The 13,995-nt window shown below is 39.0% G+C and overlaps 1 protein-coding gene across 1 annotated transcript in view; it reads left to right on the forward strand.

The window, feature by feature from the left end:
* Positions 1 to 13,995, forward strand: part of DDX10 (DEAD-box helicase 10) — a 154,108-nt gene that overhangs the window by 85,522 nt on the left and 54,591 nt on the right. The window contains exon 14 of the mRNA XM_030234540.2: positions 11,955 to 12,068. Coding sequence (XP_030090400.2) covers positions 11,955 to 12,068 — 114 coding nt within the window. The remainder of the gene's footprint in view (positions 1 to 11,954; positions 12,069 to 13,995) is intronic.

The following is a 13,995-nucleotide window of genomic DNA, read 5'->3' on the forward strand; positions in this document are numbered from 1 at the left end:
TTGCCAGTTCTACATCCTTGGAGCAGCAGCTTTTCCCTTTGGGGAAGAACCAGTACTAGCAAAGGACTAGTTTTGTGAAAGAGCTGCAGGACCACTTCTGGCAGCATTTTAAGTCTGTATTGAATTAGTGGAAAAAGAAGTCAAAATACTCAATCTGTTTTAAAGAAGAGAATTAATAGATGTGAAATATCTTTCCTGGCTATTATTTTGGTCCCTGCATCTGCCTTTAGTTGTGAAGAGCTTCTGTCTATTCAGAGATTATACTTGATTGGCATTTGGTTGAGAGAAACCAGCTCCATTCTTCTTGGCTCCCTTGGCAGCAGTGAGCAGCTCCCTCAGCTGTTCTCCTGTTCTTTCCTCCAGTTCCCTGGTGTTCTGTTTTTCTGTGGGGTTACTGAGAAGGCCCTGGTGCAAAATATCTTATGTCAAAGATAAATCCTCACAGACCACCAAGCAGTGCTGGCTCTTCTTGCTCTCTGTAGTAGTGCTGTGTCTGGGAGGAGGCAGGGGAATGGCTTCACTTGTGTCTGCTCCTGTACTCTGAGAAGAGCATCACCTTCAGAGGCCTCTGAAGGGGAGGAGGATGTGCCATGTGGGTCAATCAGAAGAGGAAATAAAGCTCTCTTAAAGACAGTGGTGGTTATCACACTAATTACTGCTGAAAAATACACACTGGTCAAATAAACAAAACTCAGGGTTTTTTTTTTCTCAAAACATCTGCAGTCTTTGCTTATTTGCGGTCACAGCCCGTGGAGAACATTTTTGTGGGTGGCAATTAAATGGGCATAGGTTGTGGTTTTAGCTTGTGCAAAAGGAGGCAGAGAGGGAGTTGAGATAATTCACTTCTCTGCAAAGTAAAGTTTTTGTTACTTTCTGATGATAGATCAGTAGAATGTAGCAAACAAAATGTTTTGAGAAGCTTCAGCCTTGACTGCTGCTGTGTTCCTGGGGCCAGGCCTGTGGCTTTTTGGGGAGAAAGGAAGGTCATGCTTATCACACACAATGAAATATATTCAGCCTTAAAGAAAAACAGCAGGAAAGTTTGGTCTTCTCATCCCACCTTTTGATCTAAGTTTCTTCTGCAGAGTCTTTTTAAGCCATAATTTTAACTATGTTTTGACATTTATTTAAGCCTTGGCTGCCTTAATGATTATGCAGAAAAGAATTTTTTCCTCTTTTTCCTTAGAATAACTGTCCTAACTCCTGGAAAATAGTCACATTAAACACAACAGTCTTTATTTAACTAAAAAAGCCCCAAATTAATCAGTTCATTAAATGTTAGCTTAGCATTGCCTTCTGGCTCTATCACCCTGTGATTATGTTTCTCAGAATATTTCAGTGATCATGCTCTCCTAATTTGCTAAGTTGGCTGGAAATAGCATCTTCATGATAGCCTTTTCTTGCTTGCAAAAATGGAAGCACTGGTGGGTCAATAGCAGTCAACAAAATAATGGGATCTGCTTGTTAATTGATGTTGCATCTACTTCTCTTGGCTGTAGAGGTCCTGGAGAATTGGTGTGCTCATTTTGGATTTTGTCAAAAGATTTTGTTGTAAGGATGCATGGCTTGTAATGGCAGAGAGGAGTGGAATGAAGGCATTTTGTGCCTTGATCTGGCCCTGCAGTTACTAATGGGATTAATCATTATTGTATACTTCTTTGATATTTGCAGTCTGAGGCAGTCTGAGTTATTAGAATATCTTGACTTTTACATGTTTCTTTGGAGATACATTTTTTTTCTACCAACCCAGATGCTGAATATTAACAAAAACTATGTTAATGTGTTTGGTTTTGAATTACAGTATTCTGGAATGTCTTTATCTTCATTTAGCCATGCATACTTGATTATAACTTAATTTAGTTTTTGCCTAGAAATATGTGAATAGTTCTGTGTTCTCTATTACACCTCACTTAAATAAGCTGCATGAGAAGTGATGGCCATATGTTGCTGAAGGGCTGATGCTTTAGAAAGGGATGTTGTTGCTGCTTGTGCTCCCAGATAATGGAGGTTTTCAGCCTAATGCAATAGCTATACTGAAAAGTTCTGTGTTCCAGTGCATTAAATAGAGATATCTTTCAGAGTGAGATATGATCTAATTATTTTAACTCACAAATTTCTCAAGTAGTGAATTTTTTTTCATGTTAGATCGTATAATAATAAATGTAGAGGGATTTTTTTTTTGGCCTGTATTTCTTGTATAATAGTCTTATACTTAAAGATTTGGAAAATGAGCTGCAGTGGTTTTGCAGATGAATGACAAAAACTGTTTGTTGGCATATACAGAGAGAGTTGTGTTTACAATTACATAATTTATAGCCTGTAAATCAGATGTTTGTTTTGTGGGCTGGGGGGAGCTTGGCTCTTCACCAAAGCATTTTCTGTTTTGTGGAGGAGTTGGAAATATGTAATATAAAAATAAAAAGAAAAAAGCAGAGGGAAGAGGGTAAGATGGGGGGGAAAAAAAGCATGAAAAATTAATTGTGCAATGCTGCTCATTCATGGTTCCTTCTGGTATTCTGGGATTTTATATCAGGCTAAAACATTAACATTCTATTATTCAGTATAGAACATGAGAGCATGAAAGTTTTCTCATGAATGTAGGGATGGAATTGCACTTAAAAATAAATTTTCATGATTTGGTTTAAATTTTGTAGCTGTTACATGCTGCTGTGAGGATGCAAGAATTGTATTTCAGGATTAGGAATTGTAACCAGGCATTTCTAAAGTACCTGTAGAGAAATGAGAGAAGATGGTTAAAGCAGAATTAAACTTCTTAAAATGAATGCAGAGGTATGGGAGTGTGTGGAAGAAAAATCCTTTCTCTCGTCTAAATTCAGTTGGAAGTGCAGAGCACTTCCATACTGATGGAATCCCGAATAACCTGAAAGAATAGTTTTTGTTGAAAATGTTGTGTCTTTACAATTGTATGAGTAGTTATGATTTTAAGTCATAATTGACAAAATAAGTTCAGTAATTTACAGTAAATGTTGCAATATCAACATATTTTTCTTAATATTTGCTCTTTTTGCCTACTTGTTAGAGAAACTTCATCCTCCATCTCTGTTTATCCTTTAGCAAAACTCCCATTTTAAGTCTTGATACCAGCTGCTGGAATGAAGAGTCCTGTGTCACATGGAGTATGCATTCATTCCTAGGAAAGTGTAACAATTCAATGAGAGATTATTTTAGTTGTCTTCTGTGTTTTAGAAGTATTCTAGAGAAATGCTGCTATGTGGCATCAGAAATGGGAGTAAGATTTATCAGTGGAGAACCATTTAATAAAGATTTCTGTACCTAAGCTTGGCTCTTGTCTGTGGTTAGAGATAAATACTGGACAGGGACCCATTTACTGGTGCCTGTTTTGCCTTCTTTTCTGCTGTCATAGTCTATATACAAGTAAAAACAATCTCCTAAGTAAATACCTTTTTAAAATAGAAGCAATTAGAGCAAATTCCTGTCTAAATACAGTGCCAAGGTCATAATGTAAATATATTGCAGATTCTTCCAGTTGTTCTAGCAAGTGGCAAGGTTTTCGGATCCTACCTCTTGCATTTTATGTTGAACACTGAAATTTTAATCTTAAATTTAGTTATTCTCAACTTTCCTGGCTTAATTTAATCTGTTTTGGAGAATAGTAGTATATTGTGTAATAAGAAATCAATTCTCACCAAACCCTTGCACCCAAACACAAAACTGTAATGAAACTCAGATTCAGACATAGTCTCTTGTGCTAACAGTAATCAAAGCCATCGTGTAAGAGCGTGGTTGCCATAGTACAGGTCTGTCTTTATTTCATCTGTGTCTCTTTCTTTGATCTGAAAGGCAGTTTTAACTGGAACACAGTAGTGTGGTGAGCTGCTGTTGGTCTTTTTCTGTAATGTGCTGGTTTGGGCTGGGATAGAGTTCATTTTCTTCATAAAACTGAGTATGGGGCTATGTTTTGGATTTGAGCTGGAAACTGTCAGTAACACAGAGATGTTTTCATTACTGCTGAGCAGGGCTTTCCCCAAGCCAAGGCTTTTCTGCTCCTTACCCCACCCCACCAGTGAGGAGGCTGAGGGTGCACATGGAGCTGGGAAGGGACACAGCTGGGACAGCTGGCCCCAGCTGATCCAAGGAACATTCCAGACCTGGCATCATGCACAGCATATAAAGCTGGGGGAAGAAGAAGGAAGGGGTTGGGATGTTTGGAATGATGGTGTTCGTCTTCCCAAGTCACCATTATGCATGGTGGAGCCCTGCTCACCTGGAGATGGCTGAACACCTGCCTGCTCATGAGAGGTGGTGAATTAATTCTGTAGTTTGCTTTGCTTGCATGCACAGCCTTTGCTTTAGCTATTAAATTGTCTTTATCTCAACCCAGGAGCTTTTTCATTTCTATACTTCTTGATTTTCTCCCTCATGCTGATGCAGTGGGAGTGAGTGAGTGAGTGGCTCCATTGTGGTTTGTTGCTGGCTGAGGTTAAGTCACGACATGCTGTTAGCAGTACTGAATAGTGGTTATTAGAATGTTTTGTTATTTACATGACTTTGTTTCTCCTGTTGCTGTGATTTTGAAATAATTCATGTCTAGGCTATTCTTTGTGCTAAGAGCACTGTTTTTCTTTCGAATACCACCCTGGATCTTTCCTTCATAACTGTTACTGTAAAAGCCATATGCAATTGTTGACGTAAGTTTTTCTCTCCTATAAAATGGTCTCTTTTAAAAATCAACATTATATCACTAGGTTTAGAAAGGAAATAATTAATAGATGTACTAGATAATTTAGCTGTCTAGAATTTCCCTGATCAAACTGTGGTATTATGTAAAGAATTACCAACCGATAACTTCAGCTTCTTGGTTTTTTAGTGTCTTGCTGGAAATATCGCATGATTCTAGCTGAAAAAAACCAAAATAACACACACACACACTCTAACACCCTGAAGAAAAAACACCCCAAACAAGACCCACATCAACCAGCCTTTTAATTTAAGTCACCACTTGAAAAATGGAAGATCATGTTGATCTTCATGCTTGATTAATGTGCTATAGGAGTTCATAGAGAAGCAAATAGAAAACATGTAAGGAGTGTTGTTTTTTTTCTTTTGAGTATGTCTACCTATTTCCATATTTTCACAACTGCTGTGGTAAAAGTTGTCCTCAGTGACTTCTACCAGTGCTGTGTAAGTTGCTTGCATAGTGTCTGTGAACTTCAGCTTCCTAATTTTTAACATTTACTTAAAAAGTAAAAACATAGAATATTTCAGCAAAGCACAATTAGCTGCCCTTGTATTACATAGAAAGTAGAACAACAACACAGGCTAACGAAATAAGCTTGTTTTCCTAGGGAAGATTGAAGGAGTTCTTCTGTAGAAGCAGCTTTGTCCTGCTACTTCTCAGTGGCTTTGGCTTGTTCTGATGTTCACAACAATGCAAAGTGGGCCAAGATTTGTGAGCAGTCAGCAGAAGTTAGGAAGGATAGAAATAACTGTTCTTTAGAGAAGTGGATTGGAAATTGAAATAAAGACCACCAAGCGACCACAGATCATGAAGAAAAACAGCATCCTTACATCCCCTTGTGGTCATGCCCCATCCTGGGATTTTTGCCCCTTTGGTCCTCCATACTCAGTAGGAATCAAATTGTATTATCAAGAGGAAGCTTTTTGGTGTTTAGCATTTTGTAGGTGCTTGAAGTAAAACGGACAGGACTTCAGGGTCTGACTATTTTGCTTCTCTTGATGTTTTCTGTCTTAGCTGTAGCAATTATGTGTGAGGAGAGAAGTTCGTAACTCACTGCTGCTTCTGTGGTATTTTAGATATTTTTCAGGAGAAGTGAAAACTACTCTCCCCTCTAAACTCCTCTTTCCTCTGTCATAGGTAATCAAAGCCTTGTAGTCTGAATTTGGGAAATTTATGGGGTTGGGAGGTAATGCTTTATGGTGAGGCTGCTTTAGATTAGTGACTGGAGGATAGTTAGTATTTTTAAACTTCTGTGGTGCCTGCTGGATGAAAAGCATCTCTGCTTTCCATGGCACAAAGAGGAACCCAGTGCTTTTCTTTGTCTAAGGTTTGGTAGCTTCAGTCTGCAAGCCTTCTGTGGCAATGACATCCAAGTCTGAACACAGTAGCTCAACAGAGGGACCAACGTACTTGATGATACTGCAAATGTGATTATACTTGCTCCTCTTGTGGGCAGGTTCTTCAAGAAATACAAAACAAATCTGTGAAATTGAGTCCCACATTGATTTTTATTTCTCAGAGGCAGTTGCTGTTAAATTCTTGGTAGAGTAATGTTGGGAGGGACTGGAAAATACTTCCAGGTATACACCATTCTTCCTAGGAATTGTATGATACAAGTAGGAGGGAGAAGAAAAGCCCACAAACCCTCTAGAAATGCAGTAATGCTTGTTTTAGCTTGGGGGACTGGAGAATTGATTCCAACTTTTTTTTTCCTACTGGTATTTTACCCTGCCACAATAATGTAGTCCTGTCTTTAGGCAGCTTTTGTAGTGAGTCTTCTGTGCTTGCTTTCAGAGGTGTGTTGAGGTGAAATGAAAAAGAAAATTGTAGTTAGAAACAAAGTAACTTTAAGTTGATGTTGAGAAACACTCCAAACGTCAAAGTACACGTGTTTTGTCTTGGTTGTGGTAGGATACTGTTAGATCCTGAGTTACTGAGGATTACATGCTCAAATCTATCTATCCACTTTAAAATTGTATTAATAAGAATAAATTTTACAATAGCAAAATTTATTGATGGCGGTGTTTCTGTGCCCTGTCTCTTCAGGAAAATATTATAATTGGAAAGATAGTGAATCTTATTTCTTAAACTTGTTGGTATCTTTATTTAGAAAACATTTTGTTGTTGATTCAGCTTAAGAATATCAGATGTTTTAAGCCAGAAATCAAAAGCTCGCTCCTTTTTGGAAAAAAGAAAAAAGAACTTCCATATTAGCTGTATTGTTACTGATTCTATATCAAAATGTATAAATTTTCTGTGCCTGTAAGAGCTAGGTTTTGTTGTTACTCATTAAATAATCCAGTAACCCATCTGGCATGTACAAAAGGAAAAAGAAATTTTGGCTTTAGATTAGTAATAGTAGAAAATCCCCCAGTTCTGCAGCTGATCCTACATTTTATGGGTTTTTTTATAAACTTGAGTGGCTCTTAATTTATAATGTTTAAGTGTTATTTTTAATTTTAAAGGGGCTAATTATTGCCCTGGTTTTGTTTGATTAGTTTAACTATTGCCACATCTTTATAGAAGAAAAGATGAGATTGAAGGCCTGTTGTATTGGGCAAAGGGCAAAATGTACCTGCTGGTGAGCAGCAGGTAAGCCTCTTCTCATCGACAGAGAGGGGTGTGTTCACCAGCTGGTGCTTAAACTGCTGTTTGCTACTTGAGTTCAAATGCAGAATTCCTTTGGTATCTTAACAGCAAGGTGAAAACCTGAGCCCAGATCACCCATGCTGTTTTGTTTGGATCAGTGGCTTATCTGATGGAATAATTCAGCTTTAGAAAGGGATTTACTGAGGTAAATAGTAGTTGAGCAGGACCTGCAATGAGCTGATCAGCTTGGACACAGCTGTGCCCTCTCAGCTCACTTTAAAATGCCAAGGCCCATGGCTTGCTCTGGCACTAGAAGCAGGGTCTAGTTGTCAGCAGAAACCCTCTGTTCACTTATATCTGCTGATGTGATCATACTTCTGCCTGCACAGCCTGTGACCCCAGATTCCAGTGTTCACTGGGCAGAGAGGAGTCAGGACTCCTGCTACCTTTGTATTCTCTACAGAACTTAAGGTTAACAGCTGACAGGGATCTTCTGGCAACCTGCAGCAGTTGGTGGTGCCTGCTACTGTGGTGAGCTCTTAGTGAAGAAAAGAGATGAAGCCCCAGAGAATGTCAGTCTGCTGCTTGTCTGTGCTCAAGTATCTCCTAGTACAAAAGATGAAAATGGGAAATGAGTAAGCAGAGTGGCGTGAAAACACAGGGAACCAAGGGTTAGCACTGAAGATTAGGAAAGCCTGAGGTCTCATATCCAGTGGTGTTTCACTTTTAAAATAGGTGAATCAGACTCCTGCTCGATGGGAAATTGATGTTTCAAATGTGTGGTTGAAGCCAAGCCAGGCAGCAGCATTAGAAATTGGGGTGAGGGGGTCACAGGGTGTCATGGATCATTGAGGAGGCCTTGAGCTCAGATGGGTTTAAACAACCCATCCTGCATCAAGACTTAAGCCACTTGGAGAAACATCTGGCCAGAGGTATGTTCAATATAAAGTAGAAGGAAGTAGGGCAAGAGGCTCTTAAGAGTGTGGGGAATAGATCCTCTGAAAGATGCTACTGGAGGCACATGGAGAGGGTTAAGTGACAGAAGAGGGACATTTTAAGATTATGTAGGGACTCCAGAAGAATGTGAGAGAGATCCCCAGAAGGGAATCAAAGCAGCATGTATGGGACCCCACAGTTGCCCCAGGACTCTATACACTCCATGGCTGATCAGCCTGACTTTTACCCTGGACTATGTAGCTTTCCCCTTGGAACAGGGAAGCTATGTCAGAAACCACTGCCCTAACACACCAAAGGTCCCTTCTTCTACTGCTGAATACTGAAATAATGTAGTTTGGAAAATTGTGCCTACATCTGTGATGAAAATGTTTTGATATCTGAGCCCATCTGGTCTTAAACTGTGAGTCAGTCAGGAGAGTGTCTCTGAAGCTGAAAGAGCCTTGATAGCCATCAGCTTTGAAGTGTGCTCAGGAAGCTAAACTACCAGTGCAGTGGTGGGCCCTGACTGGATGCCTGGCACCCACCAAAACCTCTCTGTCATGCCCTTCTACAGCTGGACAGGGAAGAGAAGATATAACAAATGGTTTGTGGGTTGAGATAAGGACCAGGAGAGATCGCCCAACAAATGTCATCACAGGCAAAACAGACTTAGAGATATTAATTAAAGTTATTGTTAACAAAATCAGAGCAGGATAATGAGTAGTAATATCAGACCTTTAAAACACCTTCCCTGTACCCCTCCTTCTCAGCTCTACCTCCTCCTCTCCAGTGGCACAGAGAGACAGGGAATGGGGATTATGGTCAGTTCATCCCATGGTGTTTCTGCCACTGCTTAGGGAAAGGATCTTTCCCTTGCTCTTGTGTGGGGTCCCTCCCATGGGAGACAGTTCTCCATAAGCTTGTCTGATGTGAATCCATCCCATGGGCAACAGTTCTCCCCAAACTGCTGCAGTGTGGCCCATCCTCAAGGACAGGCTGTTCCAGCATGGGTCACAAGTCCTACCAGGAAACCTGCTCCAGCGTGGGCTCCTCTCTCCACAGATCTGCAGGTCCCTGCCTGGAGCCTGTTCCAGCATGGGCCTCCCATGGGGTCACAGCCCTCTGTCAGGCATCCACCTGCTGTGGTGTGGATCTCCTCCATGGGCTCCAGGTGGATTTCTGCATCCCATGGTCCTCCAGGGGCTGCAGGGGCACAGCTGCCTCCCTGTGGTCTGTGCCATGGGCTGCAGAGGAATCTCAGCTCAATGCCTGGAGCACCTCCAGCCCCTCCTTCTGCCCTGACCTGGGTGTCTGCAGGGCTGTTCCTCTCACGAGTTCTCACTGCACTCTCCTCTGGCTGCAGTTACATCTGTGAAGTGACTTTCTTTTTCCTCTTCTTGAATATGTTATCACAGAGGCTTTCCTTTCTACCATCACTTCTGATGGGCCCTTGGCTGGCAGCACATTCATCTTGGAGCCAGCTGGCACTGACCCTGCTGGACATGGGGAAAGCTGCTGGCAGCTTCTCACAGAAGTCACCCTTGCCCCTGGTACCAAAAGCTGGCCATGCAAACTCAATGCAGTGTCCTAATAAAACCCACAGTTTAATTATCTAAAGAGTGTGTAGTGTTTTATACTCAAGCTTTTTTTCTATAAGTTTTAAAAAATTTTGATCCCTTTGTGTAATGCTACTCAAGGAATATTATAAATCTGCCAGACTCACTCACTGATCTTACACTATGCTTTTTTGAGTCTATAGTGAGGGAATTTAGCTTCCTGGTTTTTTTTCTTCTCCTCCTCTTGTTCCTTGTTTGGAAACTTTGTACTATCCCATTTTTTCCATGCAACTTGACCGTATCAAACTCAGAGGAAGGAGGGGGAAACAAGGTACAACTGGAAACATTGCCTACTTGTGCATGTAAAGACAGCTGATTGGATATTTGTGCTCCTTAGTTGGGAAAACCCTTTTTAAGAAACGTAAACAGCTGAAATTCACAGTTAAATAGAATTTTGCAAAATACTGGTGTACAAATTTTACAGTAATTTTTTTTTTTTTTGTAGCATATTATGCTGGTACCAATAATACTGGCACTGCAGAAATAAAGGTCTGTTTATTAAAAAAAAGCCAAAAGCAGCAGCTGAAAGAAAATGTTGTGGTAGTGAATAGTATTGTCCCACCACCTTGAATTACATCTCTCTTTAAATTCTTCTGCTGGACAGCTCCTGTTGTTCTACTAAGTAGTCTGTATTTTTAGGTGAGGTTTTTGTTCTAATGCAGCTTCTGAAACAATTTGTTTGTAGGGTAAGCAGCAGTAATGAGCCCAGCTTTCTGAGCTGTTACGGATGTACCTAACCTGTGGTAGCTGCACAGTGCAGCAAAAATCACTTGACAATACTAAGGACAAAAGTGCTGCTACTGTTACTATTTTCTGTAATAGATATGGTCATTACTCGATATCACAGGCAGTAGCTGTCACAAGCCATTTTCCTGTTAGAAGGACTGTAATTTTTCTCTTTTATAGTTCATATTTCAGTGCATTAGTGTGCTGACCATAATGACAGTGACTTTCTGAGTTAATGTTTTTTTGCTTCTTTTTATAGTGTATTTTGTATAGAACGTGGAAACTGATTAAAATGACCAAAATAAAAAATGAAAGTGAGAAAAAGTTCAGTTTTTTCTCTTTCTTTCTTGTTGCTTTGACTGCTTTCTGTTATTTATTAGAAGTTGAGACAGTTTAGTGACTTTTTCAGGCAATTTTCTTCTGAGTAGTGGAGAGATTGCAGTCTTTATGGGATGATGAAAGAGTTGTGGGCCTTCTCCTATGGAGTCTCCACATATTCCTTCAGAATATTTTTGCCATAAAATAGTTTTGTAATGTCAGTTACTGCTTAAAATGTCTTCTGTGTATTGTGCCCTGGTAGATGTTAGAAAACATTCAGCCTTTTTTCTTGAAAGGAGATTTCTGGGAAGAACAGTTGGTGGTGGTGAATCTCCACATTCTTTAGTTCCTTGATGTTGCCACTACATGAGTGCCTTGGGGAAACATGGATAGACCATCTGTGCATTTCACTGTTTCTGTGGATTCATTTATTACTTGCTCTGGAGTCTTCATCACTTTTTTTCGCTACTTTCTTTTATGATGCTAGTAACTTTTGTGCTATTTAAATGGTATTTAATTCTAAACACCTCCTGGATGTTCTGCAAGAGACAAAAGTTATGAAGTAGGAGTATTCGTGCATGGCCGCTTGTGGCATTCGTTGACACACAGAGAGCTCAAACTGGTTTACTGTGGTGCCTGGGACAATGTGATGACAGGTGAGATGAAATTGGTATCTGATCAGTTGTAGCTACTGGCTTCAAGTCATTTATACTGTATTTCTTGTCTGATGAAGCTTGCTAGTAGCATAAGCTGGTGAATGTAGTGTCCTTGTCTTTGAAAGGTTAGTGAGATTTGAATAAGCCAGGTGTCCTGGTGCTGGCAGGATTTAAATTATGCTAAATTTTTATTAGAGTAAATGAATTTCTGATGACGCATCCTGCTTAAAGTGCTTTTATGAAAAGGTTTGCTGGCTGATTTTTACTGGAAATTAATCTTACTCATGTTTTAGGAATTAAATTTTCATTCATTTAATTACTTTTAAGAAAGTTTGGGGTTTGTACTCTATGACTAGAAAAAACTCATAAGAAACCTTACTGTCTTTTATGCAGACCACGTCAAAATTAAAGATGAAGAAAAAAGCAACTAAGACCCAAGAAGCCAAAAAAATCTTGAAGAAGAAATTTAAAGTTAACACAAAAATAGTTTTTACTGAAGATGGAGAGGTAAGATCACTTAAAAGTAATTGTATTCTGGTGGGAATTGAAGTTGTAGTTTCTATAAAGTCAAAAATGTACTTTATATCTGTATAAAAAGACACACTTCTAAAAGAATGTGTGGTATTTATAATTGGCTTACCTTTTGCAAAAGAGTTCAGCTTCCATTTAGAATTCAGTTCCAGTAAGAAAAAGAGAAATGTTGAGCACTGACCTCTTTTTATCTTTGTATGTGTAAGATACTTGTATGGGAGCTGCAAGTGGATGTACAGAACTGTATCTCTTTTTCTGCCTGTTATCTTCAATCTTGGAATCAAGAGCTTGGGTTTTTTTCTCACAGAAATGTAAACCAATTTTCCTGTAGCTGTTTGCCAAAGCTCCCCCAAGTCCTGAGTTAATGTACTGGAATTAAAATAAGACCTTGGTTTTCTTCCCAGCATTCACTATTTCTAGATTAAAAGTTTTGTTAGAAAAGCTAAGGAAGTACCAAATTTTGGCCTACTGGTGCTGGCGTAGCAGTGCTTGGAAATTTGCCAGTTATTTGATTTGTTCTTTTAGTAGTGCAATAGAAAAATTTATTGACTTTATACTGAAAGGAACTATTGTGGATGCTGGTCACTCTAGGGTTTCCCTGTGGAAATAACTTCACTAGCAAGTGTCCACATTCCATGAACTTTTTTATAATTTGATATCACAGCTTCAGATGCTGTGCATGTTGTTTTTCCATTTCCAGCACTAAGATAAAAGTAGGTTGGTTTTTTTCCCCTCTTTATAATAATTTCAGTAAGGCATAAAGAGGGGTCACCTTTACAAGTATATGATTTGTTTTTTTTTTCTGAAAAATAAAGCATTTTATATTGCAGGTGAAGGGAGTGTAGCCATATGCATAATTACTAACATTAGGCAGAATGTAAAAGGTTTTAGAGGTTGCCCCATTGACTGAAAACAATGTCAGACATTTTTAGATATTCAGAAGCTGTTGTCTCAGCTTAAAATTCATATGCAAATGTTTTAGGTGTGTATGCAGTGAAGCAAAAAGGAGGAAGAATGGAGAGAAAAACAATCACAAAGATTGTAGTTTGAAAAGCAATGCAATAAAAAGGGGTGACATGTAAGGAAACACAACATTTGCATCTGTGGTTGTTGTTCTTGCTTTTTTTCCTCCCTGAGCTTTGTAAAATTGTGCGTTGAAATTTTACTGTTCTATTCCACGTGCTTCCCTTTGATAAAGTCCTCTAAAAATGTATCTTTCTAGAAAATACAACTGCACAGACTCAATTTTACAAAAGGATGTGAAGCAATGGGTTGGATTTATCTATACCTGTTAAATAAACAACCTGTGTGCATTAGGGAGTCCTGAATGTGTTTGGTTTTGTATTTGTATTGAAAAGCATTCTATATTTTCTGTCTTGTACTTTCCTTTCAAGAGTTAGTACTCTACCAATCCATGAGCAAGAATGATTTTGCAAAGATTTCCCTTGAAGGTGTGTGCTCATACCACGAGGTATAAGCTACTAGGTCATAAGATAGATGGGGATATTTTTTGGTGAACATGTAGTCTTTGTCTTGAATTCAGAGTTTCAGATATTTAAGGGAAGCTGGATGTGTTCAGTGTGTCATCCATCAAACATTTCATCAGCATGAATCATCAAACTGTTCCAATACAGTCTTAGTTACAATAATCAAAAAACCCTTCCATGTCTGTTCTCCTTGCTTCCCTCAAAACATGAACCTGCAGTCATGTTTGTTTTTGTTTTTTTTTGTGGTTTTTTTTTTGTTTGTTTTTTTTTTGGTTTTTTTTTTTTTTTTTTGATTCTGGAATAAAGGCTTGTCTAATTTTTGTCTTGGTCAATATGTTGGAATGTTGATTGTTTACATGTAAGGTACTGGTTAGATTTACTCATTATTTTCTGAGAGTCGTTTCTTGAGCAGGTAG

The sequence above is a fragment of the Serinus canaria genome, chromosome 1 (assembly GCF_022539315.1).
Source record: "Serinus canaria isolate serCan28SL12 chromosome 1, serCan2020, whole genome shotgun sequence".
In the NCBI taxonomy this organism is placed as follows: domain Eukaryota; kingdom Metazoa; phylum Chordata; class Aves; order Passeriformes; family Fringillidae; genus Serinus; species Serinus canaria.